General features: G+C 51.5%; 1 protein-coding gene across 4 annotated transcripts in view; it reads right to left on the bottom strand.

Moving 5' to 3' along the window:
- Window positions 1-2,944: 2,944 nt before the first annotated feature.
- DTX2 (deltex E3 ubiquitin ligase 2) overlaps window positions 2,945-19,801 on the bottom strand; it is a 33,645-nt gene continuing 16,788 nt past the window's right edge. For 2 of the 4 annotated variants that reach the window (XM_054589760.1, XM_054589761.1), the window contains exons 6-12: window positions 15,417-15,517; window positions 10,738-10,878; window positions 7,771-7,844; window positions 6,207-6,365; window positions 5,375-5,536; window positions 4,152-4,241; window positions 2,945-3,534 (exon numbers count right to left, since the gene is read on the bottom strand). In XM_054589760.1, the coding sequence (XP_054445735.1) occupies window positions 3,307-3,534; window positions 4,152-4,241; window positions 5,375-5,536; window positions 6,207-6,365; window positions 7,771-7,844; window positions 10,738-10,878; window positions 15,417-15,517 (955 nt within the window). In that variant the 3' untranslated portion in view covers window positions 2,945-3,306. The remainder of the gene's footprint in view (window positions 3,535-4,151; window positions 4,242-5,374; window positions 5,537-6,206; window positions 6,366-7,770; window positions 7,845-10,737; window positions 10,879-15,416; window positions 15,518-19,801) is intronic. The other 2 variants (XM_054589762.1, XM_054589763.1) reach the window with 2 other exon arrangements.

Below are 19,801 nucleotides of genomic sequence, written 5' to 3'. Positions count from 1 at the left end.
GCCCTGGAAAGGAGAATATCTGGAACCTTGGGCTCAGGGCCACATGCCTGAGATTCCTGCACCCTGTGTGCCAGGAGACTCCCTCTGGTCTTCCATCTCCACCCAGGAGCAAGCCTGGGACAGCTCCAACTTGTCCAATTCCACCCGCATCATGACACTCCCACAACCTGTTGAGCTCCAGCCCCATTACAGTGCACCTGGCCCTGCTGCCATCTTGTGCCCTGCCCTCCCTCCTCAAAGCCACATCTTCCCTCGTTCTTCAGTTCCCTTGTCCAAAGGAAGAACTTAGAGAAAGGTCTCTAGAGCTCTTGACAGCTGACAAGCCCCCCACTTACACCAATTGCTCCCCTTAGTTCTCACTATATACACAAGTGGGACAAAAGTAGGTTTACAGTTGTATGTGAAAGTTTATTCATGTATTATTATTGTATATTTTCCTTATGAACATACTTTTGCCCCACCCTGTGTGTGTATATATTTATATTTTACTAAAATATAACTCACATATCATAAAACTCATCTTTCAAAAGTGCACAGTTCACTGGTTCTTAGCATATTCACAAGGTTGTGCAATCAACACTAATACCAGAACCTTTTCATCACCCCAGGAGAAAACACGGTACCCATGAACAGTCACTCCCCAGTCCCTCCTCCCTGTGGGAACCACTGATCTTTCTGCCTCTGTGGATTTGCCTAGTCTAGACATTTCATATAAAGAGAATCACATAGTATGTGGCCTGTCATATATGGCTTCTTTCACTTGGAATGTTTTCAAGGTTCATCCATATTGTAGGTGATAGTTTGTTTTTTTAAAAACCCCTCACCTGAGGGCACATTTCATTGATTTCAAGAGGAAGAGAGAGGAACACTGATGAGTGAAACATCCATTGGTTGCCTCCTGTATGCACCCCAATCGGGGATGGAACACGCCACCTGGGCATGTTCCCTGACCAGGATTGAACTCACACTTTGGTGCACGGAATGATGTTCCAACCAACTGAGCCACCCGGCCAGGGAAGTACTTCATTTTTATAGCTGAGTAATGTTCCATTGTATGGATAGACCACATTTTGTTTATCCACACATCAACTGATGGATATGTGGGTTTTTCTCACTTTTGGGCTGTTATGAATAATAATGATATGAACATTCATGTTTTGGTGTGGACATATTTTCAGTCCTTGGATATGAACCTAGGAGTGGAATTGCTTAGTCATATGGTAACCACTTTTCGAGGAACTGCCTGTTCTCCAAAGCAGCTGCACTTTACATCCCCACCAGCAGCAGATAAGAGCTCCAATTTCTTCACATCCTCAACATTTGCTATTTTCCTTTTTATTTATTGATAAAAACCATTCTCATGGGTTTGAAGAGGTATCACTCTGGTTTTGATCTGTGTTTCCCTGATGATGTTGAATATTTTTTATGTGTCAGCCACCTGTGTATCCTCTTTGGAGAAAACCCCTTTGCTTTTTTTTTTTTTTCCAATCCTCATCTGAGGATATGCATTGATTTTAGAGAGAGGGGAAAGGAGGGCAAAAGAGGGTGAGAGAAACAACAGTATGAGAAACATCAATTGGTTGCCTCTCATATGCGCCCCAACCAGGGATCAAACCCGCAACCTAGGCATGTGCCCTGAGAATTGAATCCGCAGCCTTTCAGTTTGCAGGATGACACCCAACCGAGCCACACCAGCCAGGGCTTTCTTTTTTTAAAAAAATTGGGTATTCGTCTCTTTACTGTTGAATTGCTTATACAGTCTGGATACTAGACCCTTATCAGGTAGATTTTGCAATTCCTGCCATTCTGATTCTCATTATGCCCTAATGGTGGGAGTCAAAAGGGCAGCAGCACTCAGGCGCCCATCCAATTCCCGTGCCCTGTGGGCCAACAGAACAAGTCTCATCCTGGAACCAGACAGGCTGGGGCCCATCCAGGCCCCCTAACCTCCCCAGGTGGAGCCCCTCCAGGAGCCTCAGTGAGCAGCGCACAGGGCTCGCAATACTCTAAGGGGCCCAGGAGAAGTCTTAATTTCTTTTAAAATCAGAAGGAAAAAAAATGAACTTCTAGATGGGAGAAAATGCTCTAACAGATGTTCGTCTTTGTACCATCACACTGTAAAACACAATTTAACTTCTTGTCTTATGGAGAAAGGGACCTGCAAAGGCAAGTGCCCCTGACCCACTCAAAATGCAACCCTGTGTGTCCCTCCAGCCCCAGGCCCCGCGCACTCGCCCCCTCCCCCCAGTCGGCAGACAGCAAGTGTAGGAGTATTCGATCCTCCCTCGAGGCTGTAGAAGAATTAGAACTTTGAGAATGGTTATCAGACCATTCCCGACCCAGACTTTAGCTCTGGGTCTACCACTAGCTGGGACCTTGGGCCAGTCACTACACCCTGGAACCTCAATTTCCCCACGTGTAAAACAGAGGCAGCAGCAGCACGCGCCTCCTGTGAGCAGTGTTCCCAGAAACAGGCAGTAATGGGAGGGTGCATGCTGAGTTGCTGGACTTCACACTACAAGAACTGGGTTCAGGGACTGGGGAGGCGGCACAGGCCAGTGCCATGGGCTCTCTGGCCCTTATTGCAGCCTGTTTTTTATTTTTGTTCTGTTTTCATTTTTTAAATATTTTAAATTGATTTGAGAGAAAGGGGGAAGAGATAGGTCAATTTGTTATTCTACTTATTTATGCATTCATTGGTTGATTCTTGTAGGTGCCCTGACTGGGGATTGAACCCACAACCTTGGTGTATCAGGACAATGCTCTAACCAACTGAGCTACCTGGCCAGGGGTAGCCTCAGTCTTCATTCAGGAAATGGGAGTTGAATGGACAGCCCATAAGGTCCCTTCCTGATACAGTAGGACACATGTGTGCTGGCTTTCATACATCACACACACAACCTCTCCACTGACAGAACACACCAGGGCCTGCTGACTTTGGCTATTGGGCATTTATTGCAAACAGAACATCTGAGGTATGAGAAGCTGACCCAGACCCATGCCTGCCCTGGCTGGGGGTGGGGCAGTCTCTCCTCACCCTATGCCAGGCCCCCAGCACTGAGGTAGCTGCATCGTAAGCTCCCACAAGTACAACTCCCCAGGCTTGCCCAATTCCCATGCAGATCCAGGCCTGGAGGGGAAGAGGAAGGAGGAAAGGCAAACAGGAGAAGCCCCAGCTGCGGTGGAAAATGCCCATACCCCCAACAAACATTTCAGCCTCTGAGGAAAGGCACCCTCCTGGCTGTCCATCCCAGGGGCAGCCGAGCTGGCAGCGGGGGTGGGGCAGCTGGCGGCCAGGCTGGCGGGTCACTGCTGCTCCAGGCAGTCCTCAGTCACCCCCTGAGCGGCCAGCTCAGCCAGCACATTCTGCAGGTAGTTGGGGTCAGGGTAGCCATGGCCTGTCACGTTGCGGTCCATCTCGGTCTTATGGTGGATCTCATTCCACACTACCGTATCAGTCTCGCCTGTGGTACTGGACGTACCCACTGTGAAGATAAGTCGCCTTTTCCAGGCCACCTTCAGCAGCTCTAGGACCTGCCCCCGGAGGAAAAGGAAGAGAAAGAAGAAGTGAAGGAGGGAGGAAGGGTGAAGCAGCACTGGCCTGTCCCTTTACAAGATTTTTCACCCTGGGGCAGGGTGGCCAGGTGACAGGGTGGGGCATCCACTACCATCCCTGACTAATTTGCTCCAGTGGTAAGGATGAGGACAGCAGCACCAACCGTCCACCAATGTCGACTGTGGGTTGTGGATTCAACATGGACCATTAACCACTGGCTGGGTCCCTGAGAGCTGGGCCCTTTCTTCTCCCCATTCCTCTGCCACCTGAGTAATGTCATCCATAGTCCTAGAGTATGAAACCCCATCTGCTCCGACGGTCCAACAGGACCTCACACTGTGCACCTCCATGACTCGTCTTGACCCCACCCAATAGCCGACCCTCCCACCTAAGACAGTGCTGCCACCTACTCAGCCCCTAAACATCTGGATTATTCCCTATTTCCAGGTCCATCTTGGATGAGCTCCTTTCTGTTCCTCCTCACCGAATCTAGGCCTCCCTGCTCTCTCCCATTCCGGAACCAGCAGTTGGGCACAGGCCTGCCAGTGTGTGTGTTGGGAGGAGCCCTCCCCCAGGGTGGCCGTGGGGCCTTTACCTTGCGGCCCTGGGCATTGTCTGGAAGGTAGCACTGGCGGGGAAACCCTCTGGCGGTGAATGGCTTCCCAGGGTTGGGGTGCTCAGGGCCCTGCAGGAAGGACACAGACACAGGAGCGGGGTGCTCACTGGATACAGCAGTACACAGGACATGGAGGCCCAGCATCACCCCTCTGCCCTCCTGGCCAGAGCTATTCCTGAGCTCAAGTGATCAAATAAATCATTTTCTCTTTCAAATCCTGCCCCTCAAAAGACCCAGTGTGAACAATGGCCGCCCTCCCTGAACCATGCCGCTCCACCTGGTATCAGACACTCCCGCTAACTTTCTCTATTTCCCTGATAAGACCGGAACCCCTCTGAGGCTGGGGTGGAGGCTCTACTTCTTTGACAATCCTCCAGGCACCTGGCTCTGGGGACTGGATGGCAGGTCTGCCAGCCTTCAGGATGCCCTCGCTCCAGAACACAGGCCCCTCCACTCCTCACTCTAGAAGTAGCTGGAGCAGGGCCCTGAGATGGTGGCAGTGGTCTAGACAGGAGTATGCGCCACGTACAGCTCCAAGTTCCCCTGTGGCCCTATGGTTCCAACCCTGTCTAGAGTGCCTTAATTATTTCACTCTGAGCCAAGAAGTAGAAGGGAACAGCACATGACCTTCGGGCTTCTGGTCCTCACTGCCCTGTATCTTCCCAAACTGCCCCAGGCTCTGAGGTCAACCCTGGCCCAAGGAAGGAGGCCCTAAGGGGTGAGTGTTCCTTTCTGGGTCTCCATTGGGACCCTGGGTCCTTCTGCTAGGATTCTTGTCTTGTTCCTGACATCCAGACCCAGTCCTGCCACTCCCAACTGAGGCCTGCTATGGCCACTAAGCCAGTCTCTCCATCAGTCCTCTCTGCTGGCACCTCCATGCCCCGTCCTGTCCCCCCAAGAGGGCTCCTGCCCCTCAATACATGTTCTTCCTGCTTATACACTTGGCCTTCTGCCCCGTGCAAATGCAGTTAAGATGTTTCTGTCTCCAGGAAGCCTTCCCTATCTCAGGAAAGGGCTGAAGGCCATCCCTTTCCTTCCACGGCCCTAAGAGCTTGCTGAACCCCAGCGCTTGCCTCCAGGTTCCTGGAAGCCTAAGCTTAGCAACCTGGACATCCTTGCAGTGACCTGGGGGCATACTGCTGGGAGAGGGACTGATTCCAGAAAGATTCGAGGAGGCACCTCTTGTGCCAGGGCCCTCTTACCTGAATGCCATGAGGAATGTTGTAAACTATGAGTATTGTCCCGCAATCCTCGTGGCCAGGGAGGGACACCTGAAAGCTGAACACCTCCATCTTCCCCCGAGGCTGGGTCCCAGTTTTCTCTCCATAGATGGTTTTGCAGGAAGGACACTGTAAACTTCCATCCTATACAAGGCAGAACGCCACACACTGAGCTGGCAGCCCTGAGAGGGCACCTAGGCACAGCCACCGCCATCTAGATGGGAAGGAGGCCTGCAGGGGGACCGGCTGGCTGCTGTCGCACATCGGGTTCTGGGCAGATGGCCCAACTCCCAGGCAGCCTCCTTGCACAGAAACTTGATTCCAACACCCTCCTTAGAAAGATAAGTTTTGCACCAGAAACTCATTATATGATTTGCATTAAAGGGTGGAAAGTACCAGGAGACTGGCATCAGGTAGAAAAATCAGGTTTACGATCAAAAGTTCCCACAGTCTAATCACATTTCAAATCAAACAGGAAACCCTGTGACTGGTCAACTGTTGGTGCTGGCATCCTCTCTGGTACAGGATACACAGGGACACCGCGGAGAAAGGCCAAGCCAAGTCTGAAGGTCTGCCATGTGACTCAGTTCCCTCCGTCCTCCCCACCTCTGTCCATTCTGGCTAAATTCCACTGAAGGAAGTGCAGCCAGGCATCACCTGCCACCCCCAGCCCCCACCCCCATCCTGTTGCAGGGCAGGGGCTGCCTCCTGGCATACCCAGGTCCTTCGCAGGGCAGTTACAGTCACCTGCTCAGAGGCGGCATGACTGGGATAGGTCGCCCCTGGCCCCCACCCTGGGTCAGCATGCAGGCACCTTGTTCCCATTGCAGTACATGGCCAGCAGGCAGAGCAGGTGGAAGGCATGGCTGCACTTGGTGAGGCGGCCCACAGCCACTGGCCCGATGGTCTTGCTGGTGGTCACATCACTGTACCCAGACACCACGGACAGTTTCTCCATACAGATAATGCAGTCCTGGAGGGGAAGCAAACACAGGGAACACTCACTGAAAGAGACACTGCACCGAAAGAGGTGAGACTTGAAGGAAAAGACCTTCATCTGCTGAAATGTCAGTTACGGTCAAAGTCAATTCAACAGTCATTTGTTCCAGAGGCTGGGAACACAGATGAGTCACTGGGCTTTGTGCCCTCGGGGGCTCACCGTGGTAGGAGGGATGACTGACAGCACTGAGCGCAGGGGGCCAGTGCATTAACAGAAGCAGAGGCCAATTCTGCAGCAGAACAGCCAGACAGAGAAATCAGAGAGGCTCTCCAAGCTGAGTTTGCAAGGGAAAAGGGAACTTGTCAGATGGACAAGCGTGGGAACGGACGTTCCAGATATAGGGCAGAGAATGATCTGAAGTGTGAACCAGCATACAGTCTGGGAGGGGTGGTAGCTCCTGTGGGAGTGAGGGGGACCAGGGTGTGGGAGATTAGACAAGATGGGGAGAGGGCCAGATCCTGGAGGCTTCTCATCAAGTTCAGGAGTTGGGCTTTGTCTTACACATCAGGGCCCCACTGAGGGGTTTTAAGCAGGGGTACAACAGCTGTGTGTCAGCTGTGTAGATGGCAGTTAGAAGAGGAGGAGGAGGGAGGGGGCGAAGGAGCTCAGTTGTGTCCGATGAACACAAGGGCAAAGAGAAAGACTGAGTGCTGTGAAGTGGGGGCAGAGAGGGCTGAAGGGGCAGTGGGAGACAAAGGATGCCTTTCAAACTAAACGTTTACCAACCAAATGTTTCTCACACACTCGACTTGCAGGAGAAACAGGCCAGTGAAGAGTCCTCGGTTCTGAACTGGAAGGATGGACATTTAGCCCACTTCCTCCAGATTCTCCAGGACTCTCCATTCAAATCATAGAGAAGTGGCACTTATAGCCCCCAAAATGCAGCTCAAGAGAGAGAGGTTCATGGCCTACTGAAGTTATTATGGGGGTCTGGCAGGTCCTGTTATTTATAAGAACCTGACTTGCCTTCCCAGCAGCCAGAGGGGCAGGACTGCTATCTGGACAAGGCCACCTCTCTCCTACATGCATCAGCTCTCAGGGAGTGGGGCAGACTCTCCCATCCCTTGTCTCCAAGACTCCTGGCCCCCCCACAATGGCACAGGGCTACACAGAGGGCTGTGCGAGAGAAGAGCTTTGTTCAGGATCACACTGTCTGTAGCAAAGCTAAGACTGGAATACAAGTTTCAAAAGCTCGAACCACCTCATCTCAGTAAGGCCCACCTCCTACAGGAGGCTGGGAGGTCAAGTCCAAGTGTTCAAAGCATGGTGCCAGCATCTGGAGGTGCTCTTCCAGCAGAGACCAGATTGGTGTCCTTCTCATCGGGAGCTGCCTCTTGTTTCCTAAAACTAAAAGCTGCATGGCTCCTGTGACACCTACCTCATCCGGCGCTGTTTTTAGCTCTTCAGTATAGCTCCTTATCACCTGCTCTGGCTCTGGCTTTGGAGTTCCTCCTGGAAGAGAGGAGAGCATCAGTGGTATCCCAATGAGTATAAACTGGAGATGCTGAAACCAGAGAGAAAGGAGGACAAGGGAGAGGTCCAAACTCCTAGGAGGGATGGTAGAGGGGCTGAGACAGGAAGGTCAGCATGCAGAGAGCAGAGACCTGGAGCCAAGCAGAACACTCTTGCTTGGCTGAGCCCTATTCAGGCCCACCCACTGCGGGAGGCAGAGGAAAAGGGGCAGAGACAGTAGCTGGTCACGGCCTTCAGGTCCTCGTGTACATTCGGTCAGGATATTGGACCCAGGCTCCTCGGGCAACATGCAGAAGAGTCAACAGCAGTTTCTAAAACAAACTGCTCTGGAGCATGTACTGGTAGTGTTATTTCACTCCTCTTTCATTATCCTTCTAAGAAAGTCTCAGTAAGAGAAGTTTTATGAGCCAAGTGTATAGCGGGTGCCTACGCAGTATGGCATCTTTTGTGCATGCTGACTGCAGCCTACGGCCACACTGACACTGTCACAAAAAGCGGCAGTCTTCTCGAGCCTGTCTCCAGGCTGTGACACACCCGAGTCTCAGTGACACACCTACTCGGTTCCTAAGGCAAGTGACTCTGGGCAGCAGCCAAGATATGCATCAGGAAGGTGCCCTGGCTGCCCACTCCTCTCAAAACCACTTCTCTGTGTTCACATGCGAGAAGCCCTGCACCTACATAAACGACCCTGCACCAGCAGGCCTCACCCAAGGACAAGGCACTCGCCAGCTAGCAAGAGGGAATCTGTACAGCCAGGGGGTTTGTCCAGACCCAGGCAGCAGCAGAATCAGAGAAAGGATGGCAGCAAAGCCCATGCAAGAGCAGGAAGAAAGGGCCGGGGAGACCAGAGCAACCTGGGAAAGCAAACCTGCAGGGCTCCTCATTCTGCCTCAAGGTAAGTGGGGAGATCCTAGCCTCTGACACCAAGGGGCTCTGGTTTCAACCCAAGCTCATGGCCATCAGCCCCTGGCTGCAAAGACTTAACCTGAGGCTTCAAACACTGAGCTCCTAGACCAGAGGCCAGGTAATGTTATGAGGGGAGCAGAGAGGCTGGGACCAGGCAACATCGGGTTTGTTTCTGGCTCTTGTGTTGGGACCAAATCATGTTACCTCTGAGTCTCAGTTACCTCGTCTAAAAACTGGAGACCTAATACCAACCAAAGCTGATAGCTATGAAGGAATTAGCCGCTATTACCTGAAAGACAGCTATAAGCAAAAGAATACCACACTCTACACACACCCATACCACAAGCACCCACTACCCCATACACCCCCATACACGCTTCTGGGACCTGACTCTGGTCACTGTGGTGAGGGAGCCACGCCAAAGCACAATGACCACCGGTGCTGGGGGGCTGTCCCGGTTTCAGGGACTCTACTCAGATTTTGAGGAGGAGACTCTTAGAAAAGCCTGGTAGCTATAGGCCAGTCTCAAGGTGAGTGAGGACCCTGGCCATCAGGACTAGCTACCGGCCCACTTCTGGTGCAACTCAGCTCAGCATCCTATTCCCCCACCACCCACTCTGGCCCAGACAGCCTTTCAGAACTGAAGGTAATTTTTCGTGAGCCACATTTCTCCAAAGGAGCCAGCCAAGTGACTACCAACCCCATGAAAGGGCCATCTGAGCCCAGGAAAGCCAGAAGGTCTGCTGAGAGCGGTTTTTTTGTTTTTTTTAAGATTTTAATTATTTTTTGAGAGAGGGGAAAGGAGGGCGGAAGAGAGAAAAAAAACAATGTGAGAGAGAAACATCAATCGGTTGCCTCTCCTACACGCCCCAACTGGGGACTGAACCCACAACCCAAGCATGTGCCCTGACCAGGAATCAAGCAGACGAACTTTCACTTTGCAGGACAAGACTCAACCAACTGAGCCACAGCAGTTAGGGCAAGAACCTGTGTTCCTTTCAGGCAGAGTAAGAACTGGAACAGGGTCAAGCTCTCTGAGCCTGCCCTGACTGTTGGGGGTAAGGGTGGGAGTGGAGTGGGGCTGGGTAGGTAAAGCCCTGGCCCCTCCCTGGGCCTTTCGTCTACCCAGTGGGGTGCAGGTCAGACAGGCAGTGGACATGATCAGAGCAGCCACCCTTACTATATGCCAGGTGCTTCATGTGTGTACTTCCTATTCCTCCCACCAATCTGCTAAGTAGGAGGCTCCAGGTCATGAATGGAGGAAACACTTGTGTGAGATCATAAAGCTAGCAAGTGCTAGAACAAGACAAAAACCCAGGAATGGCTGAGCTAGGTCTGTGCTCCCTGCTCACTACATCTTCCTGAAGGTTGCTGGGCTTTCAGCAGTCCATGCTTCTCTGGCCCCGTGATGGACCCAGAGGCACAATCAGCTTTAGAAATGACGGGTTTAGAACTTATTACCCACAGGCCACTCCACACAAGTCTTGTTAAAACCTTCTGTGGTTCTAAACTCCTGCTTCCCCAGATGGGTGATGGGCAGGGCAATGGTCACTGGGAGACCCCTGTGAAGTAGACACACCTGGGGAGCCAGACAGGGCTGGGGGCCTTTCCTGACACACACTGGCCCCCATAGAAGGGACAGAGTTGTTCCTCATCCTGAACCAGGCCTCAATCCATACCTGTGTGTACAAAGTCAGAGAGTCCTCGAAAAGAGGCCACTTGCACTCCAACTGTTCCAGGGAGACAGGACCTGAACTCTGGGACTGCAGGGAAAAGTAGATTCCCAAGAGGCCACCGCTGCTGCTGAGGGCAGGGAGAAGGGCAAGCAGCCCGTGCCCCAGCAGGTGAAAGAAGCGGAGAAGGGCCATGGGAGTCAGAGAAGAGCGACTGATGCAGGAGAGTCAGAGGCAGCAAGACTTGGAGGTGGCTGAGCAGAGGCCAGAGAGTATTTGTGAGCAGAAACTACCTTTCATGGACATTTTCCTCAATCTCTTAACTGAGCTGTGACTTTTAGAGGCCAGACAGGAGGCGGGAGGGCTGGCGGGCTGGGGTGCGCGGCTAAGACACACAGGGAGTCCGATGGCTGACATCAGAACACTCGTCATGCCTACACAAGGTGCGAGATCAGACATGCAGAGGGGAGAAACGTTAGGAGGAATCATTTGGCACGTGACGTCCACAAACCCTAGCTCAGTCCAGGTGGCACCGTGACTAGCCATCAGAACCCACTGGTCTCCCTGGGGAATCTGGCGGCTCAAGGCTGCCAGGGCCTACCCCAGCTGGCAAGACTAAGCTCCAGGAAAGGAATCAGGGAGGGGCCCAGCTCATCACAGCCCTGGCCCCAAGTTCCACAGGTGTCTATACAAGCAACCGATCAGCCTGCACCCAAAGCATGCAGGGGGCAGTGAAGCCATTTGCTTCAGGAGGACACAGGGCAGACTGACACCCCAGGAAGCCCCCTGAGCAGTTCCAGGTATTGCCTCCCCATGTCAGGCACAGGAACGAGAGCAGAAGGGAGCAACCGAGGTATGGTAACATGGACGGGCTTTCAAGCCCACAGTCCTCCCGATGTTCCCTCTGCAGACCTCCTTGGATCCAGTCACTGCCTCCAGTGGAGTGCTGCCTGCTTTCCATGTCCCATCTGGGCTGTCTAGGTGATTTCAGTGCCATTGCCAGCGTGGGCGAGCAGAAGGGCTGACCCCTGGGCCAGCTCTCCAACAAGGACCACGGCCCATGTGACTGTTCCTCTGAAGCACCAAAAGTCTCAGGCCGTGGCTTCCTTCTCTGGTACCCTCAGGTGAGGCTTACACAGCCCCTCTGCTCTGGGTGGGCATGCATGATGGGCATGCCCAACGGGGAGAGAGCTGCAGCAGGCAGCCCTGCTGAGATGGACCGTCCACTCTGTCATGCTTCCTCATGTCTGCAGGAGGCCGCCTCCTCCTCAGCCTGGCACTCCTCAAGTGTAACTGACCCTTACCCCACACTGCTCCCTGCACACTCCCCAAGGACCGGACACTTCCTGGGACACAGCATGTCCTCCTATTGCAGTCCCTATTCCTGCCACCCTCTCAGCCTACCCTACTGTCCACATCACCACCTCCCCAATCCCTCCTGTCCTCAGTCTGGCTCAAAATCATCTCCTCCCAATGGGAAGGGAACTCTGGGCTCCTCCTTGGGCACCTCCCTGAGTGTGGCCTTCTGGGCACTCAGAATGTGACTGGTGGGCTGCGCACAGCCTGGGGCAGGAAGTGCAGATCCTGGTTCTGTTGGGTCCCATTCCCCACCCAGGCCAGCCAAAGCTGCCCACCCCAGAGGCAATTCAGAGGGTTGGGGAAGACACCTGGCCTTGGGATTCACCAAGCTAGCCTCTGTGGTATCTACCAGAAGAACAAAGGCACTCGAAGTGGCAAATGTGCCAGTCAAGGACAGAAGCTGGCACCAGCCAGCAGCCTGGGTGGCGCAGTCAAGGCAGACAGCGTATGTTGTGGTAGCCGCTTAGCAGGAGACCCTGAAGAACACATCAAAGGACCAAGGCTGGACCCTGGGCACCTCCTCACCAGGTAATGCACTGCCACCTGTGGCCCAAGGTTCATTCATGGGCTTAAATGTGGATTCCCCTGGAAACTAAATGTCAGGCGGACTGACAAGCAGACACAGGGAACAAAAAGATGGTGAGAACAGGAACAATTCCTTAGGAGAAGCTTGGGCCTTTGTATTGACCATGACCTCTCCCCCCAACATCAACTAGCTCCCTCACTTCAACCAGACCTCTCCTCCAGGGTCATCTCAGCAGGCAGCCCTTCCTTGACCACCCCATCCACAAGGGTCACATCCCCCCGCAACTCTTGTCTCTTTTACTCTGCTTAGTGTTCTTACCACCAGAGGGGACTCCTTTACCTGTTTTTGTGACTGTCTTCCCCACACCAAGCACCTGGGTGGGCTGGGTCAAAGGAGGTGCACAGTATCTGCCTATCTGTCTGCTGGAGGACAAAGACATTGGGGCAACAATCACCAGTTCCCAAGAGGCCAGTATGAACAACACTCTTGCCGTTTTCAATGCAGGACCCATTCCTCTGAATTCAAGTCATAGACACAGGTTTTTACTTAGAAGACTACAGAGGTCTGCCTTCTTGTGAAAAAGTGTCAAAATCACCCCATACCAAACACTTCACAGAAGCAACGTCCCGTGGACAGCATGGTTGAGGACACCAAGAGTGGACCATCACATCTTTCCCAACAGCAAGGGCTCAGAACAGCTGCCCAGAGTCCTAACATCCCTATATAACTGTAACGGCTCAGACAGCCACAGCTTTTCCTCTGCTCGTCTGATCTGCCAGAGCCCCCAGAAAGAACCATCCTTGTACACAGGCAGATGTGTGAACACCTCTTTCTGACACTAAGGGTCAGCCTTTTGTCCAGTGACCAGGGCTCAGGTCCAAGCTTATCCTCCCCTAGCTCTGCCCTTGCCAAGCAGGGTTCAAGCCCAGCACCACTCCTCCTGGGCTGACTGATCTTAGGCAGGTTGCAGCAGCATAGAATGCAGATACTCCTCGTTCCTTGCAGTGTAGGAAACTAGCCCCAGCATCGGGGGTCCATTCTATAACCCCGCCGAAAGAGAGGTCCGGGTCATGCTGCAGCCAGTGAGGCTTGTTGTCACCTGAGGCACTCCTGACCTGAGCTGGAAGGGGCTCCTCTGAGGACTTCCTCCACCAGTGCGGAGGGGTACACAGTCCAACAGCACGGCCACTTGTTTGTAAACCTACCTGCAAAACCCGGTGTCCATGTGCTCATGTCACTGCAGCCACGCCTGAATCCATACTCCCAAATCCATAAACACAGCCCAGGCTGAGAGAACACTCTCCAGGCCTTGCTTTTTGAGGGCTGGCCAGGGATCTCTTGTTCTCTGGTGCCCTAGACAATGATCCCACCAACAGGTATAAGCCAGAGCCTTGCGTTCCGAACAGGCGGCAAAGATGCTAGGGCAGAAATACTGGACACAACAGAGGACAGTCCGGGACCTACTCCAGAAAGGGTCCTCAGCCTCAAGAGCAGAAGGGGAGCAAAAGCTACTCAATACCCAGACCACTCCTAGAAGTTCTTATAATACGTGTGTTAAAGTGATTACAGAGTGGAATATAGTTGTGTCATGTGCAGGCCAGGCCTGTTCATCCACAGCCATTCTCCAACAAGACCACTGCCACACACATGCACTCACTTGCACACGTGCACACACACACACCCGACTCATCTATGGCATCCAGTGCTGCAGAAAGACCTAAACTGGGCAGGAACTTCCTAGTCACCACCTTTGCTTGTCGTTCTCTCTGCTCTAGCAGAGGGTTAATAGCTGAGCAGCTGAAGCAGGTGTCAGAGGGCCTCTCCCCTCGTGGGGCCTTGCCAGCCCCACTCTCCCATCTTTTATCACCTCCCTGACTGATCCTTCCATTTCTTTCAAGGGCTCTCTTCCTGGTGTCCTACCTATGGTCTCTACAAGCTTATGTACTCCCTGGGGCACCGAGGCCACCCCACTGCACCCCAGACTGTTCGTTGTAGCTGCATGTCCAAATTCCCATTGCCTCCGGGCCAGTTCCACCTGTCTATACACAGGAATTGCCCTTCCCCTGCAACCTCTCCCAATGTCTCCACCAGACGTGGGAGCAGCACAGGTAACAGCTAAGAGGGCAGAGTACTTGAGGCTGTATCCCAGCTCCCCAGGGACAGGCTGGCCGATCTGAGGAAGTTTTGGATTTCTCTGGGCCCCAGTTTCCTCAAGTGTAAAACAGGAATCAAAGTTCCCACCTCACAGAGTTGTGCCTGGGATGAAGTGAGTCCATACACATACGAAGCTCCCAGTTAATCCTCACTAACGATACAGTACAGCACTGCCATCAGCAGCTGTACCCCAGGCCTTGCCCAGGCCCTCTCTCACAGCCGGGCCCAGCCCCAAGTCGGCTCTTCCCTCACGGCTGTAGTCCGGCCTTGGCTGGCTTACCTGAGGCATGAAGTCAGGCTCCACAAGGGGCTCCCTGCCTCCAGGACTGTCTCCTGCAATCCCTTGTGTTACCACAGTGACTCACCGAACACACTCACTCTGCTTCCCTTATTTCTTTGCTTTGATTTCTGAATGATAGAGATTCACTATACTCAGTCTACCTAACACTGTATTATTTCTCGTAAGTTAAAAAATACCTTTCAGTGCCTCCCTAACGCCTGTAAAAAGAACTTATAAAACAGTTCCAAGATGTATGATTAACAAAAGATCTAGCTGGACACAAAATGTCACTCCAGCCAAAGTAGTTCTAAACTCTCCTATAAGGCCCCTTTAGGGAAATGCTTAATGCCATTTCAGGATAGAGAAATGACTCTTGAACCATAATTCAAGGTGATGTGAACATTTTAAAGATGGGGAAAAGTCCACACCAGGGCACCCACCCTGCGAGAGAGAAATGAAGGAAACCCCAGGCTCACTCACCAGGGTTACATCATCACTGAAAAAAGGCACTGCCCCCACAAAGGAGCCCCTTTTGGTTTCCATGAGAATACAAAGGGTAACAAGACCCTCATTCCACAATCTCCCCCCACCGCCCCAAGTCCTGCCAGACACAGTCCGTCCTGGACCCCAGAGCCCAATAGCAGAGTGCCTACCTGCAAGGGCTTGCTGGACCCTGCTGGGCTTTGTCATCTGCACGGGCACAGTGGCGGGGATGCTCCCAGGGCTGCTCACAGGACCGCTGGGGATGGAGGCACTTGGAGAGAAGACAGCACAAAGATTAATGTGCAGAGCCCATTTAGCAGAAATGGAAGCCTGAGAAACACCAGGTTAGGGACACATGGTGCTGCTGAGGACCCATCAGTTTCACTTTCCACAGCTGCTTCTGTGTGAGGGTACTAGTTTCTCTTTATCCTCACCTGAGGACATACTTATTAATTTTAGAAAGTGGGGGGGGGGGGGGAGAGAGGGAGAGAGAGAGAAAGAAACATTCATGTGAGAATATTAATTAGTTGCCTCACACACCCTAACCCGGAAATGAACCTGCAACCTACGCATGTGCCCTGACCAGGAATTGAACCTGTGACCTTTTGGTTTACGGGACAACACTCCAACCCACTTAGCCATACCAGCCAGTGTGGCTTTTTTTCTTTTTCTTAAAGATCCTGATAAAGAGTATCTGGAAAAAAGAGCAAAGAAATCTGAATTTCACCACTCTCAGACCCAAACTAACCTATAGAATCTGAATATCCGTACTTTAAGATGTTAAGCCCTGAGCCCAGTCCACTATCACTTCCTCTGCAGAAATAAAGTGACAAGAATCAAACTCCAGGCCAGGTGTAGGACGGGAAGGAATTGCAGGCAGGGACTGCTGGCATGTAAGTTCTCATCTCTTTTTACAAAGAAGCTTTAACTGCCCAAAATATGTTTTCCTGGAAATCTAGAGACTCTGGAAACAAAGAATTTTGAGCTGGCTAGCTTCATCAAAAATGAGAGCTCTCGCCCTGACCCGTGTGGCTTGGTTGGTTGGGCATCGCACCACAAAGCAAAGTGTCACGGGTTCAATTCCCAGTCAGAGCACATGCCTGGGTTGCAGCCCCAGGCCCTCGTTAGGGCACATGCAAGAGGCAACCAGTTGATGTTTCTCTCCCTCTTTCTCTTTCCCTTGGCCTCTTGCTAAAAAAATTAAACAAAATCTTAAAAAGAAACAAAAAAGAGCACTCTACGGTAGCTACAGAAGAAAAATCCAGCAAGAGCCACTCTAAAAAGAGATCAAGACCGACATTGCCAGTAATATGAGCAATGTTCCAATAAGGACACATCATTTTTGTAGCTCCTGCCAAGATTGCATAATGGCAGTCCAAATTATGAGAAAACATCTGACAAACCCAAATTCAGGGACATTTGACAAAGTAACTACAAAAGAGTCAGGGTTATATAAGCTAAAGAAAGACCAAGGGACAGTAACAGATGATAGAAGGACAACTGACAACCGGATACAAAATGGGATCCCATAGGATCCTCTAGGACAGAATAATAACAGTGGTTGAGAAGTTGGTTTAGTTTATAGTACTGCACCAATGGTAATTCCCTGGTTCTGAAAACTGTACTATGGTTATGAAAATGTTAACATGAGAAGTAAGGTATGGAAACTCTTGGTACTATACTTGTAACTTTTCTGTAAATCTAAAATTGTTCAAAATAAAGGGATTTTTTTTTTTTTAAATGAGCGCTGGCTTCTCACAGTGACTGTATTCAAGTCACTCATTTGGCTTTAAGCCATTATATTTGTAAATGTTAACAAATCCATGCCATTATGGTTGGGGGTAGTCCCACACTGGAGAACAACTGGTGCGGAAGGTCCGAGATGCCTGCCAAGACCCCCCACCTCGATTACTGTGTCCTCCCATTCATCCCTGCACATGTTAAAAATGATGAAATAGTAAGTTATGGAGCCCTTCCATACATCCTGGAGCTCCCCAAGGACGGGACCTATCTAAGAGAGATGGGGCATATCTGTCTCTCTTCTACTGGGCCCAGCCAGGAGCCAGGAACTGGGAAGGTGCTCAGGAAATGATGGACAGCTCCAGTCTACTATGCTACTCTTACAGCTGCCAGCAAACCAACACCTTGCCTGATTACAGCAAATGCTTCCAGAAGCTGCCCCAGATCCTTCCCTACCACAGCCATGCATCACAGATCCCACTGGTAGAAACTACAGGAAGCTGGCTGGTTCTGACCAAAACCAGAAAACACTCACACTCAGCCAGTGCTGAAGCTGCCAGGACCTCACACAGAGGCTGCTGCACAGCAGGTGCTCTGATATGACTGGGTGAATTGAGTGAATAAAGTTTTTTTATCCTCACCCAAGGGCATGCTTATTGATTTTAGAATGAGGGGAAGGGAGGGAGAGAGGGAGAAAAACATCGGATCAGCTGCCTCTCATGCACACCCAGACCAGAGGCCAAACCCGTAACCTAGGCATGTGCTCTGAGAATCGAACCCATGACCTCTCAATCTACAGGACAATGCTCCAACTGAGCCAAACCAACTAGGGCACAAAGAGGTTGTTGTTTTCATTTCTGGATTGTTCTCCCAAAAAGAATGACCTCTGTGGTGGCCAAGTTACTCAAATAGCAGATTCTTGCCCTCCTCATCTACTCTGAACCCCTAGAGAACAATGGAACTAGACCTGGAGTGCTCTGATAATGCAATGGAAGGGATATGTGTTCAGGACACCTGAGATAAGGTTTTTGGGGTTTTTTTTAAATGCTCATCCAAGGATTTGATTTTTGATTTTCAGAGAGAAAGAGGGGAGGTGAAAGGTGAGAAAGAAAAACATAGATCAGCTGCCTCCTGTACATGCCTTGACCAGGGATCAAACCTGTAACCTAGGTATGTGCCCTAACTGGGAAGTGAACCCAAAACCTTTTGGTTTATGAGCAGTAGGTGCCTGCCCTGCTATTCCAACCAACTGAGCCAGGCGGCCAGGGCACCTGGGCTAAGGTTTTGGCCCATTAAGTTCTATTTAATTTGAAACAAACTCCACCCTCACTCCTCTACTCCACTTTCTGAGCCTCTTCCTCCACTGAAAAAAAAAAAAATTGATTGATGTGAGAGAGAGAGGGGAGGGGAGAAGGGGAGGAAGAGAAAGAGATATAAGGAAACACTGATTTGTTGTCCTCATTTATGCATTCACTGGTTACTTGTAGGTGCCCTGACTGGGGATTGAACCCACAACTTTGATGTATCAGGACAACCCTCTAACCAACTGAGCTACCTGGCCAGGTCCTCCTCCTCTGTTTTGTTTTTTAAAAGGAAGATAGTTTCTGATGGTCTTTGCAATTCTCAGGTTCTGTAAGTGATGGAATTTGAGAAGATATAGACCTTCCGGGCACCTTTCATCTCCCAAGCCAACCCTCCACGGAGCACTGGGCTTCAGCGCTAACAAAGCTGGAAAGCCAAAGCTTGGCTCTACAACTGCACAAAATTACTGGGCTACTCAGTGGGCTTGGCACCACTGGCCCAGTGGTGTTCCATAGGTGGGGTCTTCCTTCACCATATCTGAGGGAGAAGGCCTCATTTTAGGTTGCGCCCCCAATAAGTGAAGCAGAAAACACACATTCAGTGAGACTTCCAGTGGGCAGCTCATCCAGAACTGGAACCAGGCACCAGAAACCATGACTAAGTTCTATTTGTTTAGGGGTCTCCCGATGTGACCACTCCCCCTATGACTTATTGCAGCTCCTCCCCACATTTTCCTACTCGTTTTCCTGATGAGAGGAAATGGAGCAGAAAAAGGATCCAGTGATCCCCAAGATGGGGACTCTCAGGAGTAGACAACCTTGGAGGTCACCCTTCCACCATTCTCAAAGGGCTCAGACTAGCAGAATGTTCCTGTTGTGGGGCATCATTTACTGCATGAAGTGCCCTTCTCTGAGAGTTCCCTCAGTCACTGCCTCAGGCCTCCTCCCTTGTCTTCCCCCTTTCTGGGTCTACCTACAAGGCCCTACCTGGCCTTCCTGTCTGGGATCATCTTCTGGAGCTTCTAAATGGAGCTGAGAACATGAGACACAAGGACAGACAAAATTTGACAGTCCCAGGTAAGGTGCAGCCTTAGGAGGCTGAAGAATAAGGAATGCAAGGTCTCCTTCTGAATCCCCGAAGGCCAGGAAGCCAGCAGCAACCAGGGGACCTCTGATAGCATGTACAGTACAAGGAACATGAGATGTGGAGTCTGGACACCCCAGTTCCAGCGCCTGCCCCTGCTTAAAGCTGTGTGCCCGTGGGCATGCCAAGTCCCCTTTCTGAGCTTCAATTTCTCTATCTGTAAGATGAGAATAATTCCAAAAGGCCCCCAAGTTGGTTGTGAGGTTTGATCTGCACCCCAATACAAATGTCCATTGTTTCCCAGGTCTCAGAGGAGCAAAGTGGGTACAGAAAAGCTGAAGGGCTGCCTGGCACCGTTCTGTAGGGCCCTCACTAAACCCAGAAACCCACAGCAATATTAGAGCAAAGAGAAATTTCAAAACTGATCAGG

Source organism: Pteronotus mesoamericanus, unplaced genomic scaffold, assembly GCF_021234165.1.
Source record: "Pteronotus mesoamericanus isolate MK-2021 breed Mesoamerican mustached bat unplaced genomic scaffold, CSHL_Meso_final scaffold_167, whole genome shotgun sequence".
NCBI classification, from domain to species: domain Eukaryota; kingdom Metazoa; phylum Chordata; class Mammalia; order Chiroptera; family Mormoopidae; genus Pteronotus; species Pteronotus mesoamericanus.
This window is presented reverse-complemented; position numbering and strand designations above follow the sequence as displayed.